This window comes from Peromyscus californicus, unplaced genomic scaffold (genome assembly GCF_007827085.1).
Source record: "Peromyscus californicus insignis strain IS unplaced genomic scaffold, ASM782708v3 Scaffold_6__1_contigs__length_162567912, whole genome shotgun sequence".
Classification (NCBI taxonomy): Eukaryota; Metazoa; Chordata; class Mammalia; order Rodentia; family Cricetidae; genus Peromyscus; species Peromyscus californicus.
In genome coordinates this window covers 60535071-60550824 of record NW_026294584.1, presented here as the reverse complement: position 1 = coordinate 60550824, position 15754 = coordinate 60535071, and the positions used below count along the sequence as shown (strand labels likewise).

General features: G+C 46.5%; 1 protein-coding gene across 1 annotated transcript; it reads left to right on the top strand.

Moving 5' to 3' along the window:
* Positions 1-7047: 7047 nt before the first annotated feature.
* Positions 7048-14301, top strand: LOC128099432 (GTPase IMAP family member 6-like). Its single transcript, XM_052721346.1, has 3 exons — positions 7048-7323; positions 10835-10916; positions 12296-14301. The coding sequence occupies exons 1-3, from the start codon at positions 7123-7125 to the stop codon at positions 12934-12936; spliced, it is 924 nt and encodes a 307-aa protein (XP_052577306.1). The 5' UTR covers positions 7048-7122; the 3' UTR covers positions 12937-14301.
* Positions 14302-15754: the final 1453 nt, after the last annotated feature.

The following is a 15754-nucleotide window of genomic DNA, read 5'->3' as shown; positions in this document are numbered from 1 at the left end:
TTGACTAAATTTAGAATCATGTAAGCAATAAATAGGAAGGGATACTTCCAGGTGTATCTGTGGGGATGTTTCCAGGGAAGATAATCAACCCTGAATAAGAGTGGCATCATCCCATGGTCTGGGAGGCCAGACACAAAATGGATTGCTTTTTTGCTGTGATGGACTGGACCTGTGGTAAGGGCTCTCTAGAGAAAAGAAAAGAAAGAAGGCAACATGCTTTAGTTAGCACTGTGCTTCATCTCATCTCTGCAGCCTGGGTGCTACAGTCTCACAGCAATGCCATGGCACCCATGCAGCCTTAGAGTCACAGACTTCCAACCGTAAACACCAATGAGAATGCATAGTCTATACAAGGGGACAGAGGGTTAAAATGTACACAAGGCAAAGCCTTGCACTCAGGGCTCAGCCTCCGGCCATGAATCTGATGGGCATGTGCCAGCCCAAATAAAATACCAGCAGAAAAGCCTCCCTTCCCTGTGTCCCTGTCTGAGAATCCCATTCCAAGCCCTCTGAAGCCATGAGACAAACTTAAAAGGTCTTGGTTTCAGGTCCATTATGGATGGGGAGGTAGGTTGTTGGGTGCTAAAGAGTTTATTAGAAGAGTTGTTAACACACGGACACACAGACAGAGAGACAGCAGCATGGTTGCAGGGACTCTGAGGAGGAATAGGGCCCTGAGGCAGAAGTTGGACTCTCTCACAGCTCTCTGAGTGAGGGGTAGTTTAACAGCAGAACCCTGTGGTCTGACTCTGATTCCCAACCAGGGAAGGGGGTGCTGGGCAGAAAGTGTGAGCATCAAAAGCCCCTTTGAGGTAAACTCACCTCCCTGGGTGAGAAATCTGAACAGTTGGAAGTCTGGTAACTGGGGGCTCCTGGACAACACCTCGGTGGTAAGCCAGGCCGCATCTGTGAGAGGGGGGCCTGCTGTGGTTACCTGCAGAACGGCAGTCTTGCCTGCATTCTAGCATTTCGTTCTGACAGAAATAATTAGTTCCTCCTTTAAGTTATTTTTGTCAGGAACCTAGTCATAGCAAGCCCGAGGTAGTTAATAGAAAACTCAGCCTATGGTGCCTGTTTCTTCAGCTGCTAGACAGAGAACAGAACTTTCTTCTTCAACAGAGGACCAAGGGTGAAGTGAGTTAACCCAAATATAGTCCTTAAAGACAGCAAATGCTACTTAAATGTTAGTGGTTGCATTTACAGTCACCATTCTCCCGATAAACCACACACACTTTCTTAAGAGTCATTTATTTGTAACTGTGTTTTTTTTTTTCCTCCAAAAACCCCAGAGTTATATGGAATTTCCAACACCATCACTGTTCACCGACAACTGTATGCTTCCTTTGTCTTCTAGTTGTTAGTTAGGAAACAGGCATCTAGGCTCTAGAGCAGAGATGTGGTTCATAGACAAGACAATGAGAAAGACTGTGAGCCACCTTCTATGCAGACATCTAAGAGACTTGAACAAAGAAGTACTCGGTTTTCAGGAAGTGGAGGCTAACACACAGTAGTTAAACACACACAGAAAGACAAACAAATCCTGGGAATAGTGGTGCATATCTGCAGTCCCAGCACCCAAGAGGCATTAGGGCAGGAAGACAGCAAGTTCAAGGCCAGCTTGAGCCATATGAAGAAACCCTGACTCAGGAGAGAGGAGGGGAGGGAGAGAGAGAGTGTAAGAATGGGGCGGGGGGGGGGGGGGGAGGGGGGGAGAGAATGACCTTAAGTTGAGATGGGAACTGTGAGCTAGTGAGCTACACACTCAAAGGGGAAGGTTGATTTCCTGGGTGATGACTGAAGGTGTCAGCTGAACTCCCTGGGTCTATATCTTCACTTAGTTGTGAATGAGTCCAGAGCATTAATAAGGAGACTAAAGTATTCCCTGTTCAGTAGTACTAGTTCCTCAGTTCCTGGTAAAATACAAACTTTGGAATAAAAGCACCTGACTTCAATCCCTGGAGTCTCCAAATGTCCATTCAAAACCCAAACCCAGGGAACTCTCTCCAGAAAAAAATGAAACCATCAAAAGTGAGAGACTGGGGAGTGAAAGTTGGAAAGAGCTCAATATCAGAATATCACATTTATATCCTGCATCTGTCAGGTTGGGCCCAACTACGCTACAGAAACAAATACTGTGATATTCTAGCTAAATATCATACTGATCTCTGACCTGATCTGCCACAGATCTGAGCGACTCAAAGCAGTGTTGTGGAAAACAGTGACTATCAGAATTGAAAATAGTTGCCTTTCTTTAATTATGGGAAGAACAGCGATGTTTACATGATGAAGGAACCATAAAGAGCACCGTGTGAGTCCTAAGAACCGACCATGTTGAAGCACTTGCTGAATAAGTGAAACTACCATACTGGGATACCGACATAGGGGTATCTACCACATAGCCCGCAAGAGCTATAAATGTGGTCCAAGACAAAACTGGGAACTTACTTAAAGCATGAGCGTTAGTTACTTATTTATTGTGGATGAGTGTTTTCCTGCATGTGTGTATGTGTCCCACGTGCATGCCTGGTGCCTGCTGAGGTCAGAAGGGTGAGCAGATCCCTTGGAACTGGAGCTACAGATGGTTGGGAGCTGCCATGTGGGTGCTGGGAACTGAACCCAGGTCCTCCACAAGAGTAGCCAGTGATCTTACCTGATGATCATGACATCACCAAAGCATGACACTTGTGTGTGGAGGGGATTTTTTTGGTAAAGCCATAATGTGGTTCTGAAACATGAACTTTGTAGAGGACAACATTGTTTCACAGTGTCACCCAAAATAAATGCGTCCATGCCCTCACCATCTACATACATGTATGGCTTCGGATAAATGGTGTGCAATTTCACAGCACAGAGGATCAAAATGGCACCACCAGACATTACTTGTGCTCATGGTGACTTGACTCATGAGACATAGCAGTTAGTCATACTGTTGTGACCTTCCACTGCCAAGGACAGCTTTTGATGTCATGTGAAAGGTGGGCAAGTGTTCTTATTTCATATTTAAGGGTGCCTCCATACCTTGGCCATGCCTCTCTCACTGCCCACAACACCTAACTATTGACTGTCTACTAAAGCATTAAGCTGAGATGTGCAAGGATCTAAATCTTGCTTTGTATTTTCCTGTCGATTAATTTTTATAGTAAAAGTATATAGTCTCTTCACTTATTACTTTTACATCTCAGCATGCCTTGATTCTTGACTTAAACATTCTTCTGTATGTATTCACTTATCTCATGTCTGAGGCAGAGAAAATGCATGCTTATGACACAGCACACATGTGGCAGTCAGGGATAATCTTTACGGAGTTAATTCTCTCCTTCCACCTTTATATGCAGCCCAAGGACGGAACTCGGGTCACGAGGACCCCGCAAGCGCCCTTTGAACCTTCTCACGCAGTTAAATGCTTTTGTGTTCTTTTCCTTTTTTCATGTTTATTTTTCCCTGTGTGTATGTATGTGGGTGTTCACATGTCATGGTGTCTGTGGAGATCTCAGAAGAAAACAAAGCCGCCCCCAGCCCCCCACATTTACAGATGAAGGAAGCTTGTCCAACGACAGATGAGCTGACAACTGGCTCTCATTTTGCAGGGGCTTTGCTCATTTTGCAGGGGCTTTGCTCATTTTGCAGGGGCTTTGCATGACTTGTTTGAAAAGGCATCCTATGCAGCACTGGGGATTGTGCTGGAACTATAAAATGGCGAAACTGAAAAGCAAATGCATCGTCTCCACCAGAACGGTCTTAAAAGTCACAACTCAGAACCCACTGTAAAGCTCATTATGGGATTGCATCTTTAGTAGAAAATCAAAACTACTTATGATGCGTTTACTAAGCAATGCATGGAGACTATGAAAGATACAGTGTGCCCTGAAAAGGCATTATTCTATATTATTTCTAAAATTAGTTAGTCTTATAGCCTAGCTGAGGAAACTGGAACATCTATGGGAAGGGTTGGAAGAGTGGAGGCACCAATGTTACATTTTATACTATTTTTGGTGGATGACAGCACTGATGCTAAAGGTACAGCGGAACGCGCCGTTTTTATCAGTGGTGTTGATGGCAAGGATAACGTCCCTGAAGAAATGGCTTCTTCTTCTTTTTTTTTTTTTTTTTTTTTTTTTTTTTTTTTTTTTTTGGTTTTTCAAGACAGGGTTTCTCTGTGTAGTTTTGGAGCCTGTCCTGGAACTCACTCTATAGACCAGGCTGGCCTCGAACTCACAGAGATCAGCCTGCCTCTGCCATTGAGTCCTGGGATTAAAGGCGTGCGCCACCACCACCTGGCAAGAAATGGCTTCTTTAGTGCCCTTAAAACACACAACTGGGGGCCATCGAGGTAGCTCAGCAGGTGAAGGCTCTTGCTGCCAAGGCTGACAACGTGAGTTTGATCCCCAAATCCACATGGTAGAAGCAGAGAACCACTCTCTTTAGTTACCTTCTCACCCCGCACCTGTGCCAAGGCTTATATCCACAGGAAAATAGACAAATATGAAAGACAAAATACGTAACTGTATCCTCTGAGATGGCTCAGCAAGTAAAGGAGTTTACCACCAAGCCTGGAACCTCAGTTCTGTTCCTGGAACCTACATGGTCCCTGCAAAACTGTACTCTGATCTCCACACATGTGCTGCTGTGGCACATGCTTGCTCAGACAGGTACATGTATATGGGTACATAGACACACTTACACAAGATAATTATATGAAGTTGCAAAACAAACGTTCAACTGATTTTCTTTATCCATTATTAATCTATCTCATCCTACCCTAGTGATGGTGAATCATAGACTTATCAAATTCATAGAAGATGCATTTGCCACCAACCAAAAACTCATGTTTATAAAGTATCATTGCACAGCACATAAAAAAAAAACACTTTGTGCCTAAAAGCATTAAAATGGCTAACACCATTAGCTCAGGCTGAGGGAAAGGTCTTATGCACTGACACACTGACTGATAACAGATTTGGGGGAAATACCTTGGTCTATTTGCACCTCCATTTTCAGTTGACATAAATACGTCATCCGTCAGTTTTCAAATGGAATGCCAAGAGTTGCAATCTGACACCAGCTAAAAGAAAGACCAACCTCGCCTTTCCTGGGCTTCCTCTTTCACCATCATGCCTTACTCACGCCATCCCTTTCCGGGCAGCACCTACGTTCGTGAGCGACTGTCTTCAAGAATAAAGTCTGTAGGAGTAAGATTAGGACCAGAACACCGACAAGCCCCGGAAAGCCCCCGAGGACTGCAGCTACTTGAGCTGAACCAGGTATTGATGCCTCAGTTCTCAAATACAAGGTCAAATGCCCACTGGTTTTATGTTGTTCTCTTTTCTTTTACTTTTATAATAAAAATTATCCCCTAAAACTTAGTAAGGACTAGAGAGATGGTTCAGCAATTAAGAATGTATACTGAGTTGGGCAGTGGTGGCATGTGGGGCGTTTACCCACGAACCCCACAGTTCCCCAGAGTTTTCTTGAGTGTGAGCAGCAGGACATGTTAGATAGAAGGATTTATATTACAGAGATAAACAAATAGAAAATAAAAGATAGCCTCAACAGGGCCTGGAACCTATTCCAACAGGCCCCGACTATCTCTGCCCCAGGGTATTTATAGAGATGCCAGGGGGTAGAGCAAAAGACCTCCTCCCCCAGCACAGCCAAGTGCAGACCATCCCAGACACCTGCACTCAGATCCGTGGTCCTAATCATCCTCTATGCGGACCTGCTGGGTAAAGCCACGAGGAAACCGAAAACGGGCTCCCACAGTGGCACACGCCTTTTAATCCTGTGAATCAGGAGGCAGAGGTAGGTGGGTCTCTGAGTTTGTGGCCATCCTGGTCTACAGAGTGAGTTCTAGGAGGGCCAGGGCTGCACAGAGAAACCCCATCTCAAAAACAAAAACAAAACAAAACAAAAAGTGTATACTGCTTCAGAGGACCAAAATTCGGTTACCAGCAACCAAATCCTACAGCTCACAAACAGTTTGTAACTCCAGCTCCAGGAGATCCAATACCTCTAGCCTCCACAGGCACCTGCACGCACACGCGCGCGTGCACGCACACACACACACACAAACACAACTAAAAAATAAAAACAAGCTTTTTTCTCTTAAATCAGTGAATTCTAGCACTTGGGAGACAGAGGCAGGCAGTTCTCCATGAATTCTAGGCTAGCTTGCTTCACATAGTGAGACCCTGTCTCAACAAACAAACTAGTAAAAGTTGAATTAATTAATTATGTTCATTTTCTTTATTGATGATCAAAAACTTGGGACCTGCCTGATAATTTTAAAAGATGCTTCAAACATGGAGAGTCTTAGAAAGAATGAGTTTTTAGAGCTTGTTGATGAATTTAAAAAAAAGAAATAAAAAGGAAAGAAATGACATGACTGCTCCTAGGTATGGTGGAGGAGAAAGTTTATTATAGATATGTGGGATAGCATAGTCAGAGGCAGGGATATCTGGAAGAGCCCAGAGTGGACAGGACCAGACTGAGCTGGTCCATGTGAAGAGTGGGGGTGGGGGAGCGAACAGGTGCAGCAGCCCAGAGGCCAGAGGTACACAAGGAGCAGGTAACCAAGATGTCCGGATTACATGGGAAAGAGCCTCTGGGGCAAGGGCAGCCCAGCCCGTGGGCCTGAGAATTTAGGGTACAGGGTGGGGTTTGCCAGCCTTACACTGTAACAGGGAGGGACTGAGGGAAGCTGGAAGAACCTGGAGGCCAGATCTGCTTTGATATGTTAAATAGGCTCCTCAGCCATTCCAGGCTTGAAACTTAACAGTTCCAAGAAAAGATATTTAAAAGATGGATCGAGGGAGAGAAGGGATGGTGGATGCTTGTCCAGTCCTAAACCTCTGGATCACTCTGGGACGTGAGCTCAGCTCCAAAAGATGGGATCGGGGTTCATGTCCCTGAAACAAGCTTTCTGGAGATCTGCAGCTTCCTAATTCTCTAAGTCTTGTTTAAATAATAAACATAACCACCACGCTGTATTCTTTTAAAGTTTTTTTTCTAGGCTGTAAGCGGAAGTGTCTGGCGTGTTTCTGCTTACTTCCTGTTTCTCTTTTCACAGTGAGCGGCTCTTTGAAGGGTCATGCTTGAGCTCAGAACATATTGTGCTGATAAAACATGGGTTGGAATATGGATCGGCTGTACAGGCAGGCAGAGTCTGTTGGCTCATATACTATGGAAACTGTTTCCTGGTTTTTCTACTCCATCTACAAAAGATACGGCATCTTGGCCCCGCCAAGAAAGCCAGAAACTTCATGGGAGTGCAGTGTCACAGGGGACAGGAAAGGAAGCCACTCTTGCCTGTCAGCCAGCCCCATGGTAAGTCCCACTGTGTGTGTGTGTGTTTACACGTATGCGTGTGTGGTGTATGTCTTGTTTGGATTTGTGTATGTTTTACATGTGTGTATATGCCGTTTGTGTATATGTATGTTTCATATATGTGTGTGTTTATTTGTTTAAGGATATGTACTGTTTACAAACACTTGCATGTGTTTACATGCCTGTGTGGTGCGTGTATACTGAGTATAGTGTTTGTATTATACATGGGTATACAGCCTGTGTATCTGTACATGTTGTATGTATATTTGTGTACTCACAGGCATGTATGAGTGGCTATGTATGAACATTTCTGTTCATCTGTATACATGTTTTCATGTATGTGTATGAATGGGGTACACTGCATTTTTATGTATTATATGTGTCATGTATGTGTTTACATGTGTGTATTGTTTGTGTATATGTATGAGTTGTATATGTGTATAAATGGCATGTGTGCCACATGTATACATTTGTGTTTGTGTGTGTTTACATGTATGCATGGTGAGTGATTGGTGGGTATTATGTTTATATTTTTATTTAAAGTTTTTTTTCATAGAATATATTTGATTATGTTTTTCCCTTTTTCCTACCTCCTTTCCAATCAAACTTCATGCTCTTTCTCTCTTAAAAAAATAAAATACAATTTTAAAAACTTGAAAATCAAAATAAACAAACAAAAAAAAATAAGACGAAAAGAAAAAGTCAAAACAAAATGAAACAAATCAAAAAGCCCACAAGACTAACTTTTCACCTGCAAGCCCATGGCCGGCAATAGAGAGGAACCCAGAGTGACCTGTGAGCCCATGGCTGGCAATAGATGATAGGAACCCAGAGTGAACTGTGAGCCCATGGCTGACAATAGATGATAGGAACCCAGAGTGAACTGTGAGCCCATGGCCGGCAATAGATGATAGGAACCCAGAATGAACTGGGTGATGTCCTTGGTTGGAGGTTCTTCGTCTCATGTTTGTCAGAGCGTGTATGGCTTCCGGTTTTGAGTTTCTGTGGGATTCCTGTGTGTGCGGACATGTGTGTCTCGACGTCTACGTGTGTTTCTCATGTTTTCTTTAGCTCTTTTTCATCTGTTTGTTTGTTTGCTGGCTTTGCCCCGTTCTCGTTTGTTTTTGTTTTCTCTCTTTTATTTTATTATTATTCTTTACATGTCTGCTTGCTTTCTAAGGAGAGACAGAAAGGGTGTGGAATTTGATGGGAGGAGAGGCAGGGAGGACCTTGGGGGAGTTGGGGGAGGGGAAACCATAATCAGAATATTTCGTATGAAAAAAATCTATTTTCAGTAAAAGAAAAATAAGGAGGGGGAAGCCCACAGAAAATCCTGGAGTTCGTTTTGTATTATGCATGTATTTCTATGTATGTTGAATGTGGTGTAAACATGTTTGTGTGTTTGTAAACCCGTGTGTGTGGCTGTGTATCCACATTCATATAAATACAAGTGGTGTGACAGAAAGAGCTGTAGCACAGAGCCAGGAGAACTTTGTGTTCTGTGATGACTTTTATGCTTAATGCTTGTTGTTTTCTCAGTGATGGGGACCTGCAGCCAGAGTCTGGCACACTCCCCACAAGCATTCTACCTCTGAGCCATGTCCACCACCCCCAACTGGCCAATGCTCCCCAGGGCACTTTTTTAAATGTCACATTCTTTCTGAGCAATGTAACCAGGGTGATAATGTCTCTCTCAACTGGACTGGAGATAAAAATTCGAAGTGTCCCGTGTGTGTGTGTGTGTGTGTGTGTGTGTGTGTGTGTGTGTGTGTGTGTGTGTGACTGTCTGAGGCGGGCCAGCAACGCTCAGAGGATGCAGCCTCCTTCCTCTGACAGTGCTGTGGGCATGGTGCTGGGTACCTAACTATTGCCTGGGTGATGCCTGGACTCTGCACGCTCCAGCTTCATCTGCTGGGAACCGTTTCTGTCAATCTACCTGTTCTCCAAAGAAGGAGCGAAGTCAGGGAAGACGCCCCAGAGACTGAGGGGTCTGGAGGCCTCCAGCTCACCAAGGCAATGGCAGCGCTGCTCAAGCCAGGATACCTGACCAGCTCTGAGCTCGGCTATCGGCCTGGCCTGCTTCCCTACTCTTCTCGGGAACCACCAGACTTTCTTCAGCTCCCTGCATCCACATGTTAGCCCATTAAGCCAGACACTGGCTGAACGTCATAACAGCACATCACAAAGCCATGTCTCCCGTGTTCCCACTGGCTTCTCCCTGGGATTCAGAGAAGATAAGGCAGTCTGCTGGCCGGGTAGCATAGAACATCTAACAGCGCTGTGACAAGTCCAGATTGCATTTGGGGGCCCCACCCCAGAGTCTTCGTCCAGATGTTTAGTCTGGCTGTGAGGGTCCTGAGAAAGTCACAGATCATCCAGTTTTCTTCCCAACCCCGTAGGGAACCTCACTCTAAGAGCAGCACTGCAGGCTCTGGAAGCAGAGGATGGAATTAGCCCAGGAAGCAGGCAGGCATCACTCATCGGAGCAGTTATTGGGAATTCCTGGCTGGGATGCTGTGGCTCCACTTTGCAAAGAGACTTAGAAGTGGGCCTGTAGCTGTGGACATGCTGTGACATTGGAGGAGCAGGTCTTTTCAGATTTAGACCTCAAACTCCCCCTGAAATGACACTCAGGCCCGGGCCGTGTGAGCATCCTAGGCAGCAACTATGTCTCCATCGCACACCGAGGTGCCCAGTTCTCAGCAGGGTTCTGCCTTGCACTATGAAGATCATCATCCCCATGGCTGTCATCTTCCTTGCACCTGCTGAACACAGCCACTAGCTTTCAGCCATGCCAATTCTCGGTGCTAAAACCTTGATGGTTCTTTCTGAAGCCAAGACCCAAAGCTACACCCTCTGCATAACTTCCTGCCCTGCCTATTTAGATCTCATATGGTCTGAGACACCAAATCAAGACCATGCTGTCGCGCTCTCTTCTTCTTGTTCGTCACCACTCTCCTTCTCCTGACCCCATTCCCCGCCCCAGGCCCTCAACGCACAGCTCTGGACACGGTCTACCCAAACAAATTCAGTGGCTCCTTTCTTATGACAATCTCTTCAACTCATGGTGGAGAACCCAGTGCCTGGGGGTAGGGTTCCTGAAACCTCCAGAGAATGTCTCATACCCTTCTTCCCCACTCCTCATCAAGCACACACACACACACACACACACACACACACACACACACACACACACACACGCGCGCGCGCGCGGAATAACTTTCCCTGACAAGAAAGACAAGGCCCCTTAAAACGCAATCAGTACACATTTACAGGCCACAGAGATGGCTCAATGGATAAACGTGCTTGCTGTGAGAACCTTACCCCTGAGTTTGGTTCCCGGGACCCACGGGGAAGGAGAGAACAGACTCTTGAAAGTTGTCGTCTGACCTCTTCATGTGTACCATGGCATAGACCCACCTGTGCATGCTCATGTTCCCAAGCTTGCTCACACACACATAACAAAATGAAATTATTTGCATGTAGTTAAATGTATTATTGTTTTCTGCAGGTGGAAGAAGAATGTGGACACAGTCCCCAGAAGAATCCCACAAGGCAGTTGCCCCTGGACTCCATACAAGGGCCGACAGAAGGTACACAGCTTTCCTAGAGAGGTGAATCAGAGAGGTGTAGATGGGACCACTGGTAATCATTACATAGATTTACCCACTGTAGCCAAAACAAAGCAATATGGCTCTTCTTTACACCAGGAAAAACTAAGGAAAAAGACCCCTGACAGGTGGATGGCCATAGGAGGTGAGAAATGCCAGTTCCAAGGAAAAGAGTCTTCGCATCCAAGCTCCTCCCTGAGAAGGACAGGCTGGTCATGTGAACATGATACAAAGACTAGCGTTTTCTCATAGCTCTGAAGCCAGTAGTCCTTGTGAGGGTGATTAGCTGCAAATGACATGTCACATTGATTGACAGTACCATGCAAGCAAGCCGAATGTCTCCAGTGGCCATTGGCAGGGACTGGGTTCAGTCTTCTTGGAGATTCGCCTTTGCAACCTAACCAAGAGAGATAAAATTTGGGGATGCTAGAAGCTACCCACGTTCTCTTTCTAGAAGAAATTATTTGTGACTCATTGTATTTTAACACGAATGACTTTTTTCTTTATGAATTTGAAAGACCTGGACCATCAGAAGAAAGCCCACTTATTTTACCACGTGGGAAAGTCACCAACACAGGCTAAGCCTTCTTCACTTCTTACGGGAAGCAAAGTTAGTCATTATTTGAAAAGTCCCCTCTCTGCATCTCATGATGCATTTGGCTTTTAAGTTTGAGCTCTGGCTGCTCAGAAATAGTTATTCTTTGGTCTTAACTGTGCCTTAACTAGGCAGGCAGGAATGGACATCCAACTATCCATGCCTAATTGAAACTTGCGTGAACCCACTCAAATTCTTTCCTATCCCCTTTGGAAAAGCTCAAGAGAGCCGAAATGATTGCAGGTCAGGCTAGGGTACAGGCGTGAGGACGCAAACCAGTAGGTGCTGAGAAGGTTTGAAGGCTGAGCCTAGCTGCCTTTGGCAGGATTCGTGCTCTGTGATCAGAGACCCAACAGTGTCTTCCACGGGGATCACACTTGAAAACTGTCATTTGGCATTTTATGTGGTTTAGGTCTTAGCACCTGCAGGGCTGGCAGAAGGGCATTTCCTTCCAGTCCCCAGCCCCAGGCATATTTAAAAATCTTGGCATTGGAGTATCCAGTGTTTAGCTGACATGTGGGTCTCCCTTCTCAGCTGGTGGCTCTGATGTCCCTCTTTGTAGAAATGTTCACCTCTGCCTTCCAGGATGCAGGCTGAGAATGTAAGCCCAGGGCAGACCTCAGGGACAAATGCTGGCCTTTGTCTCTGCCATCTCCTCATCCTGGGACTGTTTCTCAGATGTGCAGGGGCATGGCCTCTGATAAACAGAGAGGATAGACTTGCGTCCCATTTCCCTCAGATGTTCTGTTTTGTAAAATTCTTCTAGGTCTGAAGGAGAAAGAGCTCACCACGAAGAGATTGCAGCTCCTTCTGGTGGGGAAAACAGGAAGCGGGAAAAGTGCAACTGGAAATAGCATCCTTGGCAGGCAAGTATTTGAGTCCAAAATCAGCGCTAGACCAGTAACCAGGACCTTCCAGAAAGGGAGCAGAGACTGGAATGGAAAGGTGTTTGAGGTGATCGACACCCCAGACATTTTGTCACATCAGGACCTGCCTGAGGTAGCAGCTGAGAAGATCTGTGGAGTCTTGGACTCTCCAGGGCCCCATGCAGTGCTCCTGGTGATACAGGTGGGCCGGTACACAGCAGAGGACCAGGAAGCTGCCAGGCGCCTCCAGGAGATCTTTGGAGAAGGGATCCTGGCTTACACCGTCCTGGTGTTCACTCGGGAGGAGGACCTAGACGGGGGATCCTTGGAAGAATATATCCAAAACAACAACAACAAGAGCCTGGATGATCTGGATGTCGCATGTGAGAGGCGACATTGCGGCTTCAACAATAGGGCCCAAGGGACTAAGCAGAAGGCCCAGCTGCAGGACCTCATGGAGAAAATCGAATTGATCCTGTGGGAGAACGAGGGCCGCTGTTACACCAAAGAACTTCCAAATGTTCCCAGAAAAACAGTTTAGCTGCAGAGCAGGCTTCTGAGGAGGATCCCTCGAGGAGTCCTGGCTGGAAAGGCTGTCCCAGATCCAGATGGCCTCCGAGAAGACCTGTAGGTATCTGATAGGGAGGGCATCCATGTGGGCCGACCATAAGCAGGGGTATCTTAGTTAGTGTTCTATTGCTGTAAAAAGACACCATGACCATGGCAACTCCTATAAAAGGAAGCATTTAATTAGGACTTGCTTACAGTTTCAGAGGTTTAGTCCATTATCATCATGGCAGGAAGCGTGGTATGCAGGCAGACAAGGTGCTGGAGAAGTAGCTGAGAGCTCTACATCCAGATCCTTAGGCAGCAGGAAGAGGGAGACTCTGGGTATAGAATGGACGTTTTGAAACCTCAAAGCCCACCCCCAGTGACATACTTCCTCCAACAAGGCCACACCTCCTAATCCTTTTAAATAGTGCCACTCTCTGGTGACCAAGTATTCAAATCCATGAGCCTATGGGGGCCATTCTCATTCAAACCACCACAAGGACAGTCCATCAGCAGCTGCACCCTGTGCCCAGCCCTGTGGCCTGCTTCCTCTGTTTCCACAGAGAGCTTTCTAGTCCCTGGGTCACACTGTCAGGTGTGGCAATGGGTGAGGCCTCAGTTCAGGGGACCCAGTTACAGTCTGTGTCCAGCTACACAGCTTCTTTCTGGACACACGGGCCCTCCTTACATTTAGCCCGCAGCATAGTGCCCTGATACGGGATCTTCTATCCCACTGATATCACGTGTTCATGTTCTGTGTCTGTTCTCTGATACAACCAAAGCTTCTTGCCGTCGTGCGGCTCTTTCTTTTGAATCAGCCCACGGACAGCCATGGGCCAGGTGCTCGTACATTTTCGAGCTGCACCCTTACCCGTAAAGGGGGACAGACATTAGGACTACAAGGGGACTGCCCTGTGTAGTGGTAGGAAATGACAATGAGACAGAATAGAAGGCCCAGAGCAGCAGTTAGGATTTTCTTCCACTATGTAAGGTAATTTAATAGGTTTGCGTTCTATAACCATTTCTGAGCACTGATGTACTTCTAAGCTTTTGAGAGACTTGGCTACAATGACCACATGTGCACAGTGACTAATTCTGGACCCTGTATGTCCTTCCTGGGATGGGGAGGATTGTGCCTCCTCCGTCCTTTGTGAGCTAAGGACAGTTGGACTGAATGTGTAGGAGCAGACCCCCGTGCAAGTGCAAACCTGAAGAACACAGACAGCGGCAAACAGGACATGGCAGAGATCCCGAGGAGTCAGAAATCTGAGGGAGCCGACCCAGAACCCTCCCCTGTGTGCTGTCTCCCCTGTGTTCCAGCACATGCCCCCAATAAAGCTTTGTTCCATTGGTACTACTTGCCTCGTGATGATTTTTGTCTGACTTGGGAAAAGAGCCTTGAACTGACTGGTAACCACAGCGGCTCTGACGCACATGCCAAGATGTATCCTGGGCTATGGGGGAATGTGAATAGGAACCTGGAGAGAGGCCAAATAAATAATAAATGATAAAAATTAAAATGACACTTGATTCTCTTGAGCTGTAACAAACAGCTCTCATGGACACTTCCTGTGGGTCAGAATGAGTGGAGTTGGGATAAGAACTGAAGAAGTTAGCCTTGGCCTAGGAGAACCTTACCCTGAGGCTATAGGGTGTGGGGGTGTCTCCACCTGAATTGATTTGGACAAGAAAGACTAGTACTCCCTTCCCCACGAGGCTGAGAATGGGTCAGGTTACTCTGGTTACCCCCCCTTTTTCCTCTGGGTTCCACCACCCAGTTCTAGATCTAGCTTTGGGAATATTAGAGAGCAAAGAATATTTTCATACTTCCATGAACCTCCTTTACCTTAATAGGTATGTGGATGGGGTGAGGGAGGGTATGCTTGTGTGAATGAGCTCTGCAGGAGGATCATTTGGAAGGGCGAGCAGAGGGAAGGGGGTCTATGAAAGACAGGATCCCGCACAAGAAGGCTAGGTGCTTAGAAGGCATGTAGGGTGGGAACCTGGGTTTCACAAGAACTCTTCAGCACAGGATGTCTTCCTGGAGAGATGCTCCTACAGATAAAGTGCAGTCAACAAAAGAAGGAAATGACATTGGCTCAGACCTCTTAAAGGAAGCAGTTTAGCTAACTGTACAGATTGTTGTGCCTCAGATGCACATGAACATCCGTGAGATTCAGGAAAGGGCCTGGAGCGTGACCAGCTTATGGGACGCTAACAGGAGGAAGGAGGGGGCAGACTCCAATCCCCTCTTCTCCCCCCTCACCAGTGCAGCAAAGGCTGAGCTCCCTTCCAGGAAGGTTGGGAGCGGGGTGGTAGGGACTGCATGGAGACTGTCAGGACTCAGAAGATGTGGCCCGGGTCCTGCTAGCTGCTTATCTGCAGGCCTGAGTCCAGTCTCCTCTGTCTGCCTGGGAAGAGGAACTCCTAACCTCCCTAGTACAGGCAACAACATCATAAATCACTTCTTTTGGCAAATGGCAGTGATGGCCCTGGTTTGGAACCCTGCTGGGAAGTACCTGACAGAGCATATGCACTTCCTTGTATTGTCCTGACTTCCCCAAACAGGAAACAGACTCTTTCCTCAGCCCTGGCTCCCAGCTCTTACTTCCTTGATCTCCTCCTTCTGACCCAAGGTAACCTCAGCACTGAGAGTTGGGAACTACTTATCAAGTGTCTTGATACCCCCAGACAATCATCTACCAGAAACAAACATCTTTATTGAAGATAAGCCTGCATTTTGTAATAATAGTCCAAGGACATGATGGATCTATAGATGGTGTGGAGGCATTCCATTACTGAGCAGG